Source organism: Nuphar pumila, chromosome 2 (genome assembly GCF_984573655.1).
Source record: "Nuphar pumila chromosome 2, dmNupPumi1.hap1.1, whole genome shotgun sequence".
In the NCBI taxonomy this organism is placed as follows: Eukaryota; Viridiplantae; Streptophyta; class Magnoliopsida; order Nymphaeales; family Nymphaeaceae; genus Nuphar; species Nuphar pumila.
In genome coordinates this window covers 53217147-53234717 of record NC_143250.1, presented here as the reverse complement: position 1 = coordinate 53234717, position 17571 = coordinate 53217147, and the positions used below count along the sequence as shown (strand labels likewise).

The 17571-nt window shown below is 36.5% G+C and overlaps 1 protein-coding gene across 1 annotated transcript in view; it reads right to left on the bottom strand.

The window, feature by feature from the left end:
• Positions 1-1697: 1697 nt before the first annotated feature.
• LOC149845482 (pre-mRNA-processing factor 19-like) overlaps positions 1698-17571 on the bottom strand; it is a 42776-nt gene continuing 26902 nt past the window's right edge. The window contains exons 11-18 of the mRNA XM_089995777.1: positions 4668-4742; positions 3423-3536; positions 3231-3347; positions 3047-3124; positions 2790-2886; positions 2469-2520; positions 2277-2347; positions 1698-2200 (exon numbers count right to left, since the gene is read on the bottom strand). Of these exons, the coding sequence (XP_089851903.1) occupies positions 2088-2200; positions 2277-2347; positions 2469-2520; positions 2790-2886; positions 3047-3124; positions 3231-3347; positions 3423-3536; positions 4668-4742 (717 nt within the window). The 3' untranslated portion in view covers positions 1698-2087. The remainder of the gene's footprint in view (positions 2201-2276; positions 2348-2468; positions 2521-2789; positions 2887-3046; positions 3125-3230; positions 3348-3422; positions 3537-4667; positions 4743-17571) is intronic.

Below are 17571 nucleotides of genomic sequence, written 5' to 3'. Positions count from 1 at the left end.
AAGCACAGCTATTTTCATATAGCTTGATGGATTTTTATTATCACTATCAGCATGTTTTAGATCTTGAGTGATCCATTAACGAATTGGCTCTTATGTAATGGAACTCTCTCTCCCTTTCTTCTGTATTCTCTTTAATAAATAATGTATTATTCTTATTTGTTCAAATTTACATCGTTTGCAAGTTGGGGAGCGAGACCGATGCCAGAATAGCTTAAAGGATTAGTTGTGATTGAATTCACCAAAGCGAACATAGGAGCATTTACAGGGGCATGAATCAAACTATGACTGGTGAGTCTTTACCTGAATAAAATGTAGAGCATCTGCATGAACTAGCATGATAACCATTCAATGACCTACAGTCCCACCCTTTCTCTGAATGACTGTGGCACATTCTCTTTGTGAAGATTTGTTTAGATTTTTCTTTTATGACAATTTCATAAGTTGTTTGGATGGAGGTGGGATAAACTGTTCTGCTAAATTTTTACGTATGCCTTGTATGTCGGGCTGATATGCATCCTTGAACCTCGGTCTGTATCGAATTAGATTTAATTTAGTTATATTCAAAATGATTTTGTTTGTAATCAAGTTGAATCTAAACCACATTGGGTTGGTTCTTGAAGTCTTGGTATTCCAACAAGCTAGGTGAACACCTTGAACCGAACTAACCAAACTTTCATTGTGTTGGTGGTGGGAGAAAGTCATGCTGGACCCACATGAGAAAAGGAGAAAATTTTTCGAGGAAGCCTTTCTTTTGCTTCACCCACCCCCCATCACACACACACACATTTCGATTGAGTGGATCTGAAATGATGAAGTCTCCTTGCTCTCCAACTAGAGATTTTGAGTCCTCACTTTCTGTTTGGTTGCTTGTCCCACCATTCTCCTTGAGGCAAGAGGTTATGTTTTAAAGCTTTTCTCGCTTGTGTGAATGTTTCTGCTTTTTATTTAAATTAGCTTTTTGGTTCATTTCTTGATAATATATTCTCTTAGTTTTTTCTGTTTTCATATGAGAAATGTGTAAGACCATATTTGGTTCTTCTCCCTCAACCCCACCCCCACCTTTTTTTTATTGGGTTTTGTTACCATGAAGAAGACATTTGGTAGGGGTTAGTTTTAATTATTTTAGGTGGTTGATATTGGGACAGGATTGAGTTTGGACTCATGTCAATTGTTTGGACATGGTGATCAATACGGTATGTTTGGTGAGTGTTGGATTTTAAATGTATAGAATTGTATTGAAACTTTGTCTTTGCTTAACTAAATGATTGAATTGAGCATAGAGAAACTCTTTTACTGTAATTCAAAAAAAAAAGTTGACTACCCGAGGGAAAGTCACTTTTTAATATGGAAGTTTGTGAAATAAGTTGCCATTTATTTATCTAAAACACCTAAATGTTGTGTTTGTCATTAGGTTTGTTGTTTTTTTTTAATAAAACTTTTTCATACGTCTTTATTCTTTGCAAAAGTCAATTTTTTTTACCATTTCAGTCATCTTGCAGACCCCTGACATATGGACGAGCCGATGGTCTGGTAATAACTATAAAAGCATATTAGCATCACCAAAATTTGACATACAGATAAAAACATATCTCACAACGAACCACACACAAAACGCATGTGTGGGGGAGGTCGATTTCTATTTTTAAAATCGATCGTTAGCCTTGACCAATCCAGAAGCAGTGAATAGGAACAGAGAATTTTTCAATAGTCTACACGTTAATGAGACCAATCCAGAAGCGCAAATTACAGTACGATGGATCTCGACAAAGTACCCTCTTGTCCACACTCTACGTGCCAAATTACAGTAAGAAAGATTTTGACTCGGAAGATCGATTTTAATAAATTCCACATCAGAGCGCTGCAAAAATGCCTCCCTGTGCAAGCGTATGCCTTTTAAACCTCACAGCAAAGTATTAACGTGACAATAAAAATACATTAAAATGAAAGATGAGACACATGCAGAGAAAGACAGGAGAAAGACAACCATTGAATCGGACAGTTTCTGTTCGTTTGCTTTCTCTTATCCGAGGCAGCTAATCTGCAGCTGCAGGGAAAAAGGAGAAGCTGAGAGATTTCATTGTGCGTGTTCATGTCTCTTCTGATCCAGCTACAGGCAAGCCAAAGGTACGAAGGTTTCTGTCCATAGTCCCCACTGCTAAGTACTTTGCATCCGGCCCAAATTTGACCGAAGTAACTCTTTCTGCAGCCAAAAACATACAATAAACATAAGCTTTGCGCAGGGGCACGGGCACACACACACACACACACACACACACCTGTTCCCGACAAATCTGGTAAGGTGTTAATACAGTCCCATTCTTGTTTGACGCTACCAACGTTATAGATCCTGCAGCAATTCAAATGTCCCTATTGTATCATCCTTTCCACACAGAAGATGCTATGACCTCTAAAATTAGGCTTGCGGAAATTTAGTACAACCGTTTCTTTCCATGACAGAAAAGACCAACCTTATGTCTGAACCAGCTATTGCAAGGTAAGAACCACTGTGATCAAATTCCACTGCAAAGCACATGATATGTCAGTTCACCCATCCACAATGCAACCTGAAAAAAACATATATACTAGACCACCTAGGCCAAGGCCAACCAATGTTAAAGGTCTGTACATAACTCAGCACGTCTTGCAGTTGTCCAGCCAATCAAATAAAAGACCGAGATGGATTACAATTCACAACTGAGATATGGAACTTTCAATCTTGTCAACAAAAGAAACCTACTACTAATTCTGAACTAGATTCTCCAGAAATAACCATGTGGAAATAATCTAACCAGAGTTTGTTGGTGTATTTGGCTCATATGGGCTGAAGGAACGAAAGTTTCTTAATTTACGCAGATCCCAAAGTTTCACGCCATCTCCAGCTGCAGTCTGATATTTAGTTGAAATATAAGTTATCAGTACTTCATCTTCACTTTTCAGCATTATTGCAACTTGTAATAACCATAAGCTGATGACAGGTTTTAAAATTGCAATGCGTAATACAGGGTAATCAGGATTTTGAAATTCTATGTTATGGAACAACACTTACTGCAAGGTAGTATCCGTTTTCTGAGAATGAGATAGCAGTCACTGGTCCAACATGTCCATCAAAAGTTGCAACATTTGTCTACACGTAAACAACATAAAAATAATAAATAGAAAAGGATATGCAGGAAAAGAACTGCTGTTAATTCCATAGAAATTTAATACTAATTGATATAGATTCAGGATACCTGAGTTTTCACATCCCAAATTCTCACAGCAGCTCCTGCAGTTCCAGTTCCAAGGATGAGACCATCAGGATGAAAAGCAGCAGAAGTATATCCTTCCTCACCAGAAGAATCATCAGCCTGCATAACCATCTCAATCAAGTAGCTGCACAACCTACATGCATGTGCACACGGGCAAGAGAGAGAGAGAGAGACCTTCAGGACTTGTGCCAGGCACATCCCTGATGTGATATCATAAAAACACCATGTTGCATCCATAGAAGCAGTCACAAAGTAATTATGAGTGGCATGTACTGTTACAGCTTGCACCTGGCAATAAAAAATTGGGAGGCTAATGAGCAGAAAGATGCATCATGCAACTGAAAAACAGAAAACTAAAAGGAAGTCAGGCACACAGACACATAAAAGATCAACAGTTGTGAAAGGAATGCATTTTCCACTTTGTTGCCCTTGCACATGAAAAGAGATACAAGTGGTCTAAGAACTAAAATGACAGAAGAAATTGCCAAGACCAACAACCTGGACAAAATATAATGATCAGAGCAACAATATATATAACCATAATTTCAGCTCGAAAACTTTCAAGTCTATTGATCAAAAGCCATTTAAAAGGAACCAGATTCTTCTACATTAGACATGAGGACCTCCTGAATTAACCTCACGTGATATTGATTGTGTGAAGAAAAGACCACCTGTGATTCATTGAGAAAATACCATACTTTATGGCTCCTAGTTTGTGTAACAATAGAACATTTACATGTATGATAGAAGGGTTAAAAGTTAAAACTGCATTGTTAAATGATGAATTAGAAAATGACACACATGAAAAGATTCAGGAACAAATCCTTAAGACTGATTTTCATTGTAATTCCCTTGATACAGATGATCTTATGCGGTCAGGATGTTTGTAATCCTCATGGTTATCCACACACACACACACACCTGTAATTTTCACTTAAAACAAATCTTAATAGCATCAAGCAACAGTTCAAATGGTGAAGATTCTTTCCACCAAAGAGTGGATTCATCCCTTTACATAGATATCAAGTATAATTAAGAACTCAATGTGTCCTCCAAGCATTCAGAATGCATTTAACTGACCCCCATGAAAAAATATACCTAATAGTGTAATATGCAGTCCACCAGTTCTCATCAACTGACATCCGTGCATGCATGCAAATACATTCTGTCTGTGTGTGTGTACAGGAGGTACGAGCAAAATGTGCATTCAAAAGAATGTAGCAACACAAGTATAAGAAACCAAATTAATGTGTCAAAACACTTGAGACAGATTTTAACCATAAAGTATTTCAAGATCCAGCTTCAATTGTTCATCCTTTCTCATAAGCGATGGATCAAACTCAGAAGTTGATAGAATAATGTGCAAAAAAGATACATTAGAAGAGTCAAGAATAACTTTTTAAGTCAAAGAAAATAAACCTCTGCTGTATGATCCTTCAAGATGTGCAGACAATTGTAGTTCTCAGTTTCAGACCCTTTCCATAAGCGGACTGTCTGCAATAAATAAAGGCATTTAAAAATATTAAACACTATGCCCAAGCTCTGAACAGTGATAAAAAATTAAAACAAATGACTAAGCTTAAACTAGGTACTTATTACACATCAATTTAGAGTCTAACGATTCTAAAACCTATTCCAACAATGGAGCACAATTTCTTGCATGAATATGGTCATGGCATAGATAAAAACCAAAAAACAAGAGGATGCAAAAGGGCAAACCAAGAAATCTTTCCTAGAGGGAAAAAGAAAAAGGATGTTTAGAAGTTAGTTTGCTTATACAATGCAGTAAGATTCGTAAATCTATGAACTAGAGGTGAGAAGCAAACTCAAGTAAAGGAACTCAGAAATGGGTCTAAGATCTCTACTGGTCCATAAAACTTAAATCCATGTACTGGTCAACTATGAATCACATTCACATTATCCATGAGAAATTGAACCTCTCACATTATTTTCATACTATTGTTAAAACCCTTAAGAAGAAAAAGACTTTGTAAGCACTAGAATTCAAATATCTCATATTTTGCAAAATTATCATGATAATATCGTGTCACATAGACACATACAGGTATGGGACAGGACATGGACATGCTTGATACGGTACACAAATTTCGTACAATCAGGACACGAGTGTTAATATATATATATATATATATATATATATATATATATGTGTGTGTGTGTGTGTGTGTGTGTGTGTGTGTGTATGTATACCAGATAGGGGTATTTTAGTCTTTTTACATAGTTGCTTCTAAAAACAACTATTTTAATTTAGGGAGATTCCTTTTTTTTATTTTTCATTTTATTTCTTTTTTTTTCTTTTTAATATGCATTGGGGGTCCCAACATAGAGTCGTTGGGGACTCCCAACGACTCCATGTGGGAGCCCCCAATGGCTTTTCACTTCTTCTTTGTGTATAAATAGGGGACTTCACCCCTTGTATTGGTCATGCCTTTCAAGGCTCTCTTGAATAAATATTTCATTGTTTTTCATGCTTGTGTAGCCTTTTTAGGCTTTTGTATAGTCCCTTGTGGACTTCTTACTTGTATGCCTTAGTGCTTGTCCATTGAGTTATATTTCCGCATATTTCCTTACATGGTATCAGAGCTTGGTGATCAAGCTAAATTTATTTTCGGTGCATCAGGAAACATGCCACTCAAAGTTTGGAAAAGAAGTGAAGTTCCTTTCAAAATCATGATCGTTGTGTGGCTTGGATTCAAGGAAAGTATTTACCCAGTATGTATCTCATATTTTCTAAGTATTTCTTGTATTATTTATTTCATGCATTATGCATGAGAAAACACTTATTTTCTTTATCAGTATATATATATATATACTTTTGTTATTTTTAAAACAAAAAAAATCCTTTTAAATGGTTTTTTAATCATCGTTGGACTTGTTTTTTTATTAAAACTTATTTGGTTATTTTTTGAGCAAACTAGATACATGTATTTTCTTTCGATTCTCTACTTTAAATATTTATGGTATGCATTTAAAATGTCGTAGCTTCTTGCTAAATATGTTAAAAATGAATAAATTTTTAAATTAATTATTAGAACTTGTGCGTAAGCAAGTTTCCATAAAATATTTGTTTTAATTATGCATTTCATCATAAAATTTATATTTTACAAGAATATGTGTTTTTCCTTTGAAATCTTAAATATTATACTTATCTTTCATGTTGCTAATTTGCTTGTTGTACGTATTTTGTTTTATCGTAATGATCATTGGTGATTCTAGACATGTGTTAAAACATGTTTTTTAGGTATATTATATGAATTTTATGTGTTCCTTAAAACTTTAGAATCTTGTACGATGTATACCTAAGTCATCATGTTTTTTAACTCTTTAGCAATATCGTGGATATTTTGTATATTGACATGTTCATGTCCCATATTTTATGTGATTTCAATGGTTGACTTCAAGATGTCTCTCTCATTTTGCAAAAATAATTCTCTGAAAAACATACTCTATTGATTATGCTTGAGAATGATCTTAGATATTTGTGTTCATCTCTATTTGACATTCGCATAGAAAATGAATCTTGCATTGGATGCTTTGAATGTATTTTATAATGCTAACTCGTTTTCTCTAAAAATGTGTAATAGTTATACAAAATAGATTGTATTTTGCCCCCTAGTGGGTTCTAGTACTTGTGCCCCTTAGAAGGTTTATGTTTGATGCATTATGAATGATGTTTGGTATATTAAATTTCATAGCTTCTGTATAGCCCAGAGTTACCGGAAGCGCCTATGCTTGAGGGGAAGCATGCTTCCCCGATACGCGCTTCGGAAGCGCGAAACGTGATGCTTCCGAAACGTACGGGGAAGCGCACTTTTATATCAGGAACTGTGTACCCCTTTAAAGTGGTACGCGTACCCCTTTAATGGGGTACTTAATGGGGTACGCGTACCCCTTTAAAGGGGTATGGGTAGCCTATTACTATTTTGCCCTTTTGTTTTAAAAGAAAGAGTTTTTTTATCAAGGGCAAAATGGGAATAAACTCGTGAAAAGAAATCTTAAAAGAGGGCTTTAGGGTTTTTTTCAGGCCTCTTCCGAGTTTGTCTTCCTCCCTCTCTCTCTCAGGATTTTGGCCACCGACCGGCGACCTTCAGAACTTACGGTGACCTTTTCCGACGTTCGGCGACCTCCACCGACCGGCGATGAGGATATTCAAGTACGTGTATCTATTTTCCCTGTCTCTTCTCTCCTCGCTCTATCCCGCCCACGAGATGCAGATTCATCAATTTTTTTCTTCCTCCACCCTTCAACTTCTAGTGGAGCTCGTTGTGAGCTCGTTCCTCTCCACCCCGCCCCCTGCAGCCCTACTAGTGGAGCCCGTCGTGAGCTCCTTCCTCTCCACCCTTCCCCTGCAACCATGCTAGTGGAGCTCTCCATGAGCTCCTTCCTCTCCACCCCTCCCCCTGCAGCCCTGCTAGTGGAGCTTGTCGTGAGCTCCTTCCTCTAGACCCCTGCTAGTGGAGCTTGTTATGAGCTCCTTCCTCTCCACCCCTCCCCCTGCAGCCCTGCTAGTGGAGCTCGCCGTGAGTTCCTTCCTCTCCACCCCTCCCCCTGCAGCCCTACTAGTGAAGCTCGTTCCCACTGCGCTAATGGCCCTGCTGGCCTGCTAGCAGTAGTAGGTCAGGTGGGATTGAGCCCACCTGATTCGGGTGAGTCAGGCAGGTTAGTAGCCCTCTTCCCCACATTCTTGGTGAGACAGAGTGAGTGTGAGGGAGGAGGTTCGTGTAGACCATGGAAAGCAATTTTGGTAAGTCGCCTCCTTTTTTCCTCTTCATTTTCGTATTGTTTGAGAGAGAAACAGTGAGATAGAGTTTCTTGTATTTGTTTTTTAACCAAATATGATCTTGGTTCACGGCTAAGTCACAGGGACTCGGCAAAACAGGTGTCGCACCTGTGTCGACGCGACGCGGGTGCGCGTGCGGTCAACACGGCTTTGGGTGCGGTCAACGCACCCAGGGTCATTTTTGTCTACTATTTTGGAGTTAAAAAAAAATCCCCGATGAAAAGGAGGATTAGGGCAAAAAAAAAATTTGCCCTAATCTCTCCTCTCCTCTCCCCCGAGCTCGATCTCTCTCCTATCGACGCCCCAGCTCCGCCTCTCGGTTCCTCCTCTCCTTTCGCAGGTATGTACCCTCTCTCACTCTCTTCTTGGGGGGAGGGGCTGAGCACCCCCTTCCCTTCTCGCTCTCTTGTTGGGTCGACAGGGAAGGGGCCAAGCCCCCCCCCCCCTCTCGGTCTCTTGTTGGGTCGGCAGGGGAGGGGCTGAGCCCCCCGTGCTCCCTCATTTTTCGGCACAGGAGGGGCCTACCCCCCCCCCCTATCCTGAAACTTATGTCTCAAGATAGTAGTTGTGATAATAAAAGTGCTTGCTCACCGGATCATAGCACTTGTACTCTTTATAGTCATCAGCATAACCCACAAACTTGCACTTCACGGCCTTATCCTGAAACTTATGTCTCATTGAACTGTCAACATGAACATAGCATAAACAACCAAACACATGCAAATCATAGTAGTTGGAATGTACACCAAAAAGAGACAAGTAAGGAGACTTGTTTTCCAAAACAATCATGGGCAATCGATTTATCACATGAACTGCAGAATGAAAAGCCTATGTCCATAAAGTGATCGGAAGACTACTGTTATGCATCATGCTCAACGCACTCTCAACAATATGGTGATGCTTCCTTTCAACAATCCCATTCTGCTGAGGTATGTGTGGGCAAGACACCTTTTTTCTTATCCCGTTACTTTGAAGAAAGTTAGTAAAGTCAATGGAAGAAAATTCACCTCCTCCGTCACATTGGAAACTTAGGATGTTTTCAGAAAATTGGTTTTTAACAAAGGAATGGAAGTTACGGAACAACTTGAAAGTCTCAGATTTGTGTTTCATGAAAAATATCCAAGAATAGCGAGAATAACTGTCAACAAATAAAAGATAATATCTAGCTCCAGATATGGAAGCAACTGGAGCAGGCCCCCAAACATCAAAACAGATAGTCTCAAAAGGTCTTGAAGCTCTTTTATTGATAGAATGAAATGGTAAAACATGGCTCTTACATAAGAGACACTAGAACATTTGTTGTCATTGACATTTATTCCTAAACTTGACTTGGAAATGAGGTTATTTGAAACAAGCTTTTCAATGAAACTACTACTGCAGTGACCTAGACGACCATGCCAAAGGTTTGGCTTATTGACTTCAGAGACACTAAAAACACGATTTTCAGAAGGCAACGATGATTGGAGCTTCAAGTTTGGGTCTGCATAGCGAATATGTGTTGAAGGATCTTCTTGAAAAACATACATATTGCCTTGCCGTTTTCCTCTGGCGAACGTCTCCTTCGTGCAGAGATCCTTGACAAGAACAGAAGAGGGAGTAAATTCAACTGAGGCTTTGATATCATCAACAAGTTTAGAAACTGAAACGATGTTTTTCTTGATATTAGGAGCATAAAGAACCTTTGAAAGGTTGATGGAAGATTCGGGCAAGGGTATAATGGAGTTTCCAATATGAGAGACAGAGTGGTGTGATCCATCTCCAGTAACTATACTACTACCAATGTAAGGAACAAGTTTTAGGAGCTTACCTGCATCACCAGTAACGTGAGTCGCTGCGCCAGAGTTCACATACCAAGTACCTTGCTCGTTTTGTTTCATATTCAATTCTGCTAAAGCTGACAGCAAAATTCCTTTACTTCTCCGTTGGTCCTTGTACTGCTTGTGCCTCTTTTTGCTTCAGTTTGTGTTGATTTTCCTTTATTTAGGGGATTGAACCAGCAGTTAGCTTTGATATGCCCCTTTTTATTACACAAAAAGCATGTAGGAATTGGCCTTTGTCTTTGTGGATTGGTATATGTGTTGGGTGTAGGCAATAATCCACGACCTCCTTGACCACTTCTCCCTTGTGATCCCTTTCCCTTAATATCATAGCTTCCTCGTCCTCGTGCATAAGTAACCCCTGTAGCAAGAACTTCTTGTGCCCCAGTATGTATAGATGATTCTTCAGAAAATCCCTTTAGGTTCATCTCATATTGTAACAATTTTGCACGCAGATCTTCAAAGTTGGGCAGCTCAGGTAAACATAACAGGGAAGTGACAATCATATGATAGTCGTGTCCCAATCCACTGAGGGTTTGCTGTACCAAATCTTTATCAGTTACTGTGCTTCCAACAACTGCTAACTGATCTGTGATAACCTTCATTTTGTTCAAGTATTCCATGATGGTCATGGAATCATTTCTTAACATTTGAAATTCTCCTTTAAGAAACATAATCCTGGCCTGAGAAACCTGTGAGTATGTCTGAACAAGTCTGTTCCAAAGTTGCATGGCAGTGCAGTCATCTGGAATGGCTACAAGTACTTCTTGTGACAGTGTAGATGTAATATAAGCAACTAGCGCTTGGTCTCTTTTCATCCAAGCCACAAATTCAGGATTTCTAACATATACTGTAGTAGATTCCCCTTTGTTGTCCCTTTCTTCTCGTGATATGAACTCAGGAGGAACTGGAATAGATCCATCCAGATGTCCAGAAAGATCCTGACTCCTAATAAAAGGTATGATTTGCCTCTTCCAAGTCAAGAAGTTACCATTATTTAACTTTTCAGACACGAGTTGACTGAGGAAACTGGAAGAAAGAACCAATTGGCTAGGAAGTGAATCCATGTTTCACAGTATTAAGAGTGTGTTCAGCACAATCTGCCTACAGTTTCTATAACCTCTTTTTTTTACAGAAACTAATTCAGATCAATGGCTATCAGATTGCTGATTTGAATAGGAAATTGAATATTGGATATGAAAATCACAAAAAAAATTGTGAATATGAATTCCCACTCGGTATTGAGTCATTGACGCAATGCTTTCAAGCTAAAGGAGATAAAATGGTAGAAATGAGGGTGTATCAGCTTGATCAGATCTGATCAAGGGTGCAGCTGGATCAAAATAGGGCCCCGATTGCGTGATTAGATCACACTGTGATCAGAAACGAAAAACAGGGTATATTGATGACAGAATATAGAATGAAAGAAAAAAATTTATATTCAACAAAGGGTTTGGGGTCGAAAATCTGGGCTGAGTCACTCAGTCCTCTCTGGGTTGACTCAGATTAGGTAGGGAAGATATTTTGATCAGATCTGATCGAGTTCAAGAGAGAAAAAAAAGAAGGCAGATCTGATTATCGTCAGATCTGATTGGGGAAAAGAAGGATTGGGGAAAAGAAAAATTTCAGACGAGATTGGGGAAAAAAAATTCAGACGAGATTGTTGAAAAAAAGAATTTTTCTTGACTTAGAAGAGATAGATCTTTCGGACATACCTTTGAGATCGATTCCAGTTTCAGCTGAAGCGTGGCTCTGATACCATGTTCGATTTTCAATCTCCAAGTCGTTCCACGCGTGAGAGCTGAGAAACAGAGAGAGATAGAGAAAGGGAGAGAGTAGCTGGGGAAAAAACCGATACCCTATTATCTTAGGATCGACTGCTGTGTAAACTCACTCATATTAACATGCTGTTACAAAAATTAGGGTACTAAAGTACCCTCATTACAATAAATTATATTACACAATGCCATTAATGAGAAGTTAATGTCACGAGTCTGGATCTCCAGATCCATGACCCGTAACAAGGGAAAACACTTCTTCTTTTCAGTTGTCTATTGCTTTTATTCCTCTTTATTTGTCTTTCGTTTGTGTCTTAGGTTTTGTAGACTGTACCACTTCATGAAGTGGTTTCAAAGCCTTAACAGGCCAATAGGTTGTGAAGCAGTTTCAAAGCCTTAACAGGGCAATGAATTTTTCATGTTTATTTTATTTTATTTTATTTTAAAATTTTGATAGTATAAATGTGATATGTGTTCTTGATTTTATAGGGATCAGCTCTTGAAATGTTGAATTCTGAGACATGAACAGGTTTTTAAAACTTTCAAAAAATCAATCGTCCAAAATCTTTATAAATTTTACAAAAATGTATTACCGAGCATGATTGAGCTTATCATTCTTTTCTTTTTTTCTTTCTTTTTTTTCTTTCTTTTTTTAATTTTGTCTGCTTTATCATAATATATTATAGAATCATAGATCTTTCACCTCCTTAAATGATGTTTATTTTTTTGTTTTAGTAATTGGTAAATTATGAGAGTAATGATTTGTATTATTCACTCTCCATCCTTTGTTGGTAATAATAGTTTTTTTAAAGTGTTTTAGATTAATTCTTATACTTTTATGATGCAGGTATATTTGCTTGTTCTTTGCTTTACTAATGACCATCACAAACTACGATCATGACAATTATGATGACGATGATGATTATTTTTGCAATTTGGATGTGTTGGAAATGAGAATGCAAGGAAGGGCAAGAGGTCTTCTCATTGTCCATATCAGTTTGATGACATAAACGCAAATTGTTTTGATGAGGAAGAATATGACTTGGATGACTACTATTCTGAAGATGACCAAGATGATGAACCACGATGATGAACCACCTAGCATGCATAAAACAACAGTGCTATGGCGCCATGTATTGAAACAAAAGAAGAGTGGGCAAGGAAAGCAAGGTGGAACCCAGGTTTTTATGTGAAGGCACTGCAAAAATATTTATCATGGGTCATATACTCTAGTTTTTGCACATCTCATGGGGTGGAGGTTTCATCAAGTGCATTTGAGTTGAGGAGATCAAGAATTGATAAACCGAAGAAGCCTATGACTAAATCATCTAGTGGAAGCCGAAAAACAGTTGATATTTGTGATACCTTTAAAAAGGTAGAAAGAGATTATGTAAATCATAAAATTATCAGATTTTTGTGTGCAAATGACATACCTTTCAATGTGCTTCGATCGCCATATTGGGAAGAGATGATATCTGTGGTTAGTAAAGTGTCCGGATATAAACTCCCATCATATGAAAAAGCACGAACAACGTTGCTTGACAGTGAGAAAGAGTGTGTTCACAGGGAGTTAAATGAATTTCGAGAAAAGTTTGAGCTTGGAGTTTCCATTGTCTCAAACGGTTGGACAAATATCAAGAACAAGCATTTGATAAATATACTTGCATCAAACTGTTTTGGCTCGATGTTCTTATATGCAAGCGATTTTTCTAATGTGCAACAGTCAGCTGCAAACATTGCCGAGTTTTTGAAGACGGGATTTAAATTTGGGGGGTTTTTAATGTAGTGCAAGTGATTACAGACAATGCAACAAATTGCAAGTTAACAGGTGAAGAATTAAAACAAATGTATAAGTATATTTTTTGGTCACCTTGTTTTGTGCACACACTTAATTTGTTCTTTAAGGATTCGGCACATGAGTTTCATTGGTTGGGAGAAACATATTTGCAGAGTAAAGAAATTGTGAAGTATATCATAAATCATTCAAAAGCACTAGCAATCTTTAGAAGCAATGAAAAATTAGAGCTAATAAAGATTGCATAAACAAGTTTTGCTTCACATTATACTACTTTGAAGCGATTGCTTGATGTGAGGGAGAGCTTGAGGCTTACAGTAATTTCAGATAGATTGAGCAAGTGGAAGCAACCATGCACGGATGAAATTATAAAAAAAAGGGTTGTTACAACAAAAACAATTGTTCTTGATAAAGAATATTGAGATTTTGTACGTTTAGCATTATTGATTACAAAACTCATATATAAGATTATTAAATTTTGTTATCAAGAAGGCCTATAATTGGTGAAGTATATGAAGGCATGGACAACATGTTGGGAGAAATCAAAGACAATCTAAAAGGACAACCAAATTTGTATGAAAAGATTCATAAGATTGTCTCAAATAGATGGGATAGAATGAATGTGTCTCTCCATAGTCTAGCCCACATGCTTACTCCAAAATATTACGAGTCAGAGTATCTCAAGATCACAGCAGCAGGAGGGGTCAAACGAGTTTCTCCTGGTAAAAAATTTATCCTATTTATTTAATAAAGTTTAAAGTTTAATGATTTAATTATTTTATTATTTCATTTGCATTTTCTTCTTATAGTTATTAAACTTTTTTTTGCAGAAAAGGATAATGATATCTTAGACGGTGCAATGCTCGTGCTTGAAGTCATATCTGCTGGAAATGAAGAGCTTCGTACACTTTATAGGTCACAACTTGTGGCTTTTGCATCAAGAAGTGGAAGATTTGGCCGAAATGCAGCAAGAATAGATGCATTGAATCCTACAATGGCAGTGCTTAATTGGTGGTGTTTTATGGTGGTGATACACTTGAGTTGAGAGCATTAGCCATTAAGGTTTTATCTCAACCTATTAGCACATCTTCTGCAGAAAGAGTGTGGAGCACCTACAGTTATATTCACAATGTTAAAAAAAATAGGCTCAATGAAGATCGTGTTGATACCTTGGTGTATATTCATTCCAATCTTCGATTGATTGACAGGTATAATTAAACTGTGTTGTACTTTTGTTTTGGTATTTTTTTCTCTTTTTCTATCATTGATTGTTTATTATGCTAATCATATTTTATATTCTTGTTATAAAAAAGTGCAATAATCGCTACAAAGAAGGACATAATCGAAAATGGGATATCAATCCAGAACTTCCTATTGTAGAAGAAAATACGTCGAGATTGGAGGACATGCGTTGGAGAGATTTTGATGATAGTGCACAACAATCAAGCACTATTTCCAAATCTAAACCCAAAGATGCACAACCAAGAGCTCCATTACCTCCAATAATCAATACACAACCAAGAGCTTCATTACATCCAATAATCATACGTAAAAATGAAGTTGAAGAGGATACAAATCAATCCAACAGAGCTAGTAGAACTGCAGATATACAAGAGCGACCATCAGTTCCTCAAGGCCGGATTGATCATTTCTTTAGCAGGAGACCTAGGCAAGATATGTTGATCTTATGTTTTTTATTTTTACTTTTTTTTATATATGTATTTTTTATATTTTAAATTATGGTTTTTGAATATTTTCATTTTTTAACATATTCATTATAAAAAATGAAGGAAGGAGCAGAAGGCATGGTTGTGGAGGACAAGAAGCATGTGATGATGCAGAAAGTTCTCGATCTATTGCTGACTTGAAGGGGAAGAGAAAGATGACAGATTAATGAACTCTTGAATTCTTAATTATTCTTTTGATAATGTAGTTGGAGTAGTCCAAATTAAAAAAATTTATGTTACTTTTTTGTTATGGTCTTGTAATATTTTGTTGGTTTGATATATACTTTTATTTTGAACCTTGCATGATGAAGTGAAGTAGTGGATTATGTTAATTTTAAGTTTATAGTTTAGAACTTTATAGCTTATAATTTACAGTTTAGTCTTTAGAACTTTAGAACTTTATAACTTAAAATTTTAACCATATCTCTATGTAATCTTTAAGTTTATTGATTTCTCATTTTCTATGTTGTAGAGATCATAAGATTTACAACAATCAAGTCATTTAATTCTTTTATTGAAAAAGGTATGTTTTTAATCAAATTTATTAATTTTCTTAATGCATTATTTAATGCTTGCATACATTTCTTAAATGGTTGCAACAGGAATGTAATTTATGATTTCTCATGATGTATTTTTTTTAAATGTTTGAAAGTTGCAAATGATGCATTTGTTAGATAATTACAACTTATATTATTTATTGTCTTAGATACATGTTTTATTTTGTCAATAATGACATAAATCTTATTTTTTGATAAAAGAAAAATATATAATTACATTTTCGTTTCCCTTTTGATTCTCTTTCGCTTCTCATTCGAATCCTATGTCGCTTCCTTCTTCGCTTCTTAGGTGGCTTCTGGTTCGCTTCCAAGACGCTTCCCGGTTCGCTCCTAAGTCGTCTCACGCTTCCCGCTTCCTAAAATTTTAGAAGTGCCTCGCTTTCCGCTTCCGCTTCCGCTTTCTGTATCGCTTCCCGCTCCCGCTTCCTCGACTGTCAACTCTAGTATAGCCTATGTGGTTATGAGTTATTAGATTATCTTATTCATGGTTGGTAGTAATTATGTTTACTTTTGGAATTGTAAAAGATTCTTCTAAAAACTCTATATGCGTTGTCTCCTTAATGTTACATGTTTGGTCTGTCTCATAGTAGACTTTTGATTTAAAAGACTTCCTTTTAAAATAATATGTTTTTGTCTTTTCTTTAAGAGTTATTAGATCCTTTGTATGTAATGTGCCTTCATGCATTTATTCCTTGATTGGTGAATTTATGACTTCAATTTGAAGAATTAATTATGTTAAGCATGATTCTTGTTTATTCAAGATTGTAAAAAGTTGTCATGAGACATTCTTATACATATGATTGCACTTTATTCATCCTAAGGTTGGTCATCTACCTTTATTGAATTTGATTTGAAACTTGTTTTTCTCAAATCAGTTTTTTTATATAAACTCACCCATTTAGAAATTGATTTTTGTATGTATTGCTTTTTATGGCATTTGGATTCTCCATCACAGAATTTTATATAATGCATTCTTTTATGTTGGCCTTGTTACTGTTGAATCAAATATGTTTGTTGGGGTGAGTTATGTGCACCTCGTTTTATGTCATTTTAGATTATCAACCTGTAATTTGACTCTAGCTGACAGTTATGTGATCTTTAATTGTGAGCGTATTTAATCACTCATTTGCTAATGGCCATTGTCTTTATTATAGATGCTTATAATTATGTGTATCTTTGACGGCTATTTATTTTAAAACCATGGTATTTCGAAATATGGTTAAAATTGATATTTTTAATGGCATTAGTGTATTTTCATTGCAAGCTTTCTTAACTTGAGTGTTTTCTCATTTTTATGCCTCTTATCTAAGTGTCATCATATGTAGACAAGAGATGTGTGTTCACTTCTTCGTGTGTGTTTTTAGCCCTTGATTGACATTAAGATTATACTCTTGATCTAGTAGTTGATACACTTATTTTTTTAGTATCATTATATGTAGACAAGAGATGTTTGTTCACACCTTCGTGTGTGTTTTTAGCCTATCGTTAGCATTATAATCTTGATTTAGTCGTTGATACACTTGATCTTTAGTGTCATTATATGTAGGCAAGAGTTTTTATTTACACTGCGTGTGATTTTAGCCTATTGTTGGCATTATGCGCTTGTTCTAATAGTTGATACACTAGTTTTAAGTGTCATTATATGTAGACAAGAGATGTTTATACATAGCTTCGTGTGTGTCTTTGACCCTTCAGTGACGTATCTATGCTCTTGTTCTAGTCGCTTATATACTTGATTTTTGAGGTTTGGAGGCCTAACGAGGTGATTGCTTGTGGTGGTCTAACTATAGTTGAGATTTGCAAAATATTATTTCTTGATATTCATGAGATTTTTTAAACATGTTATCT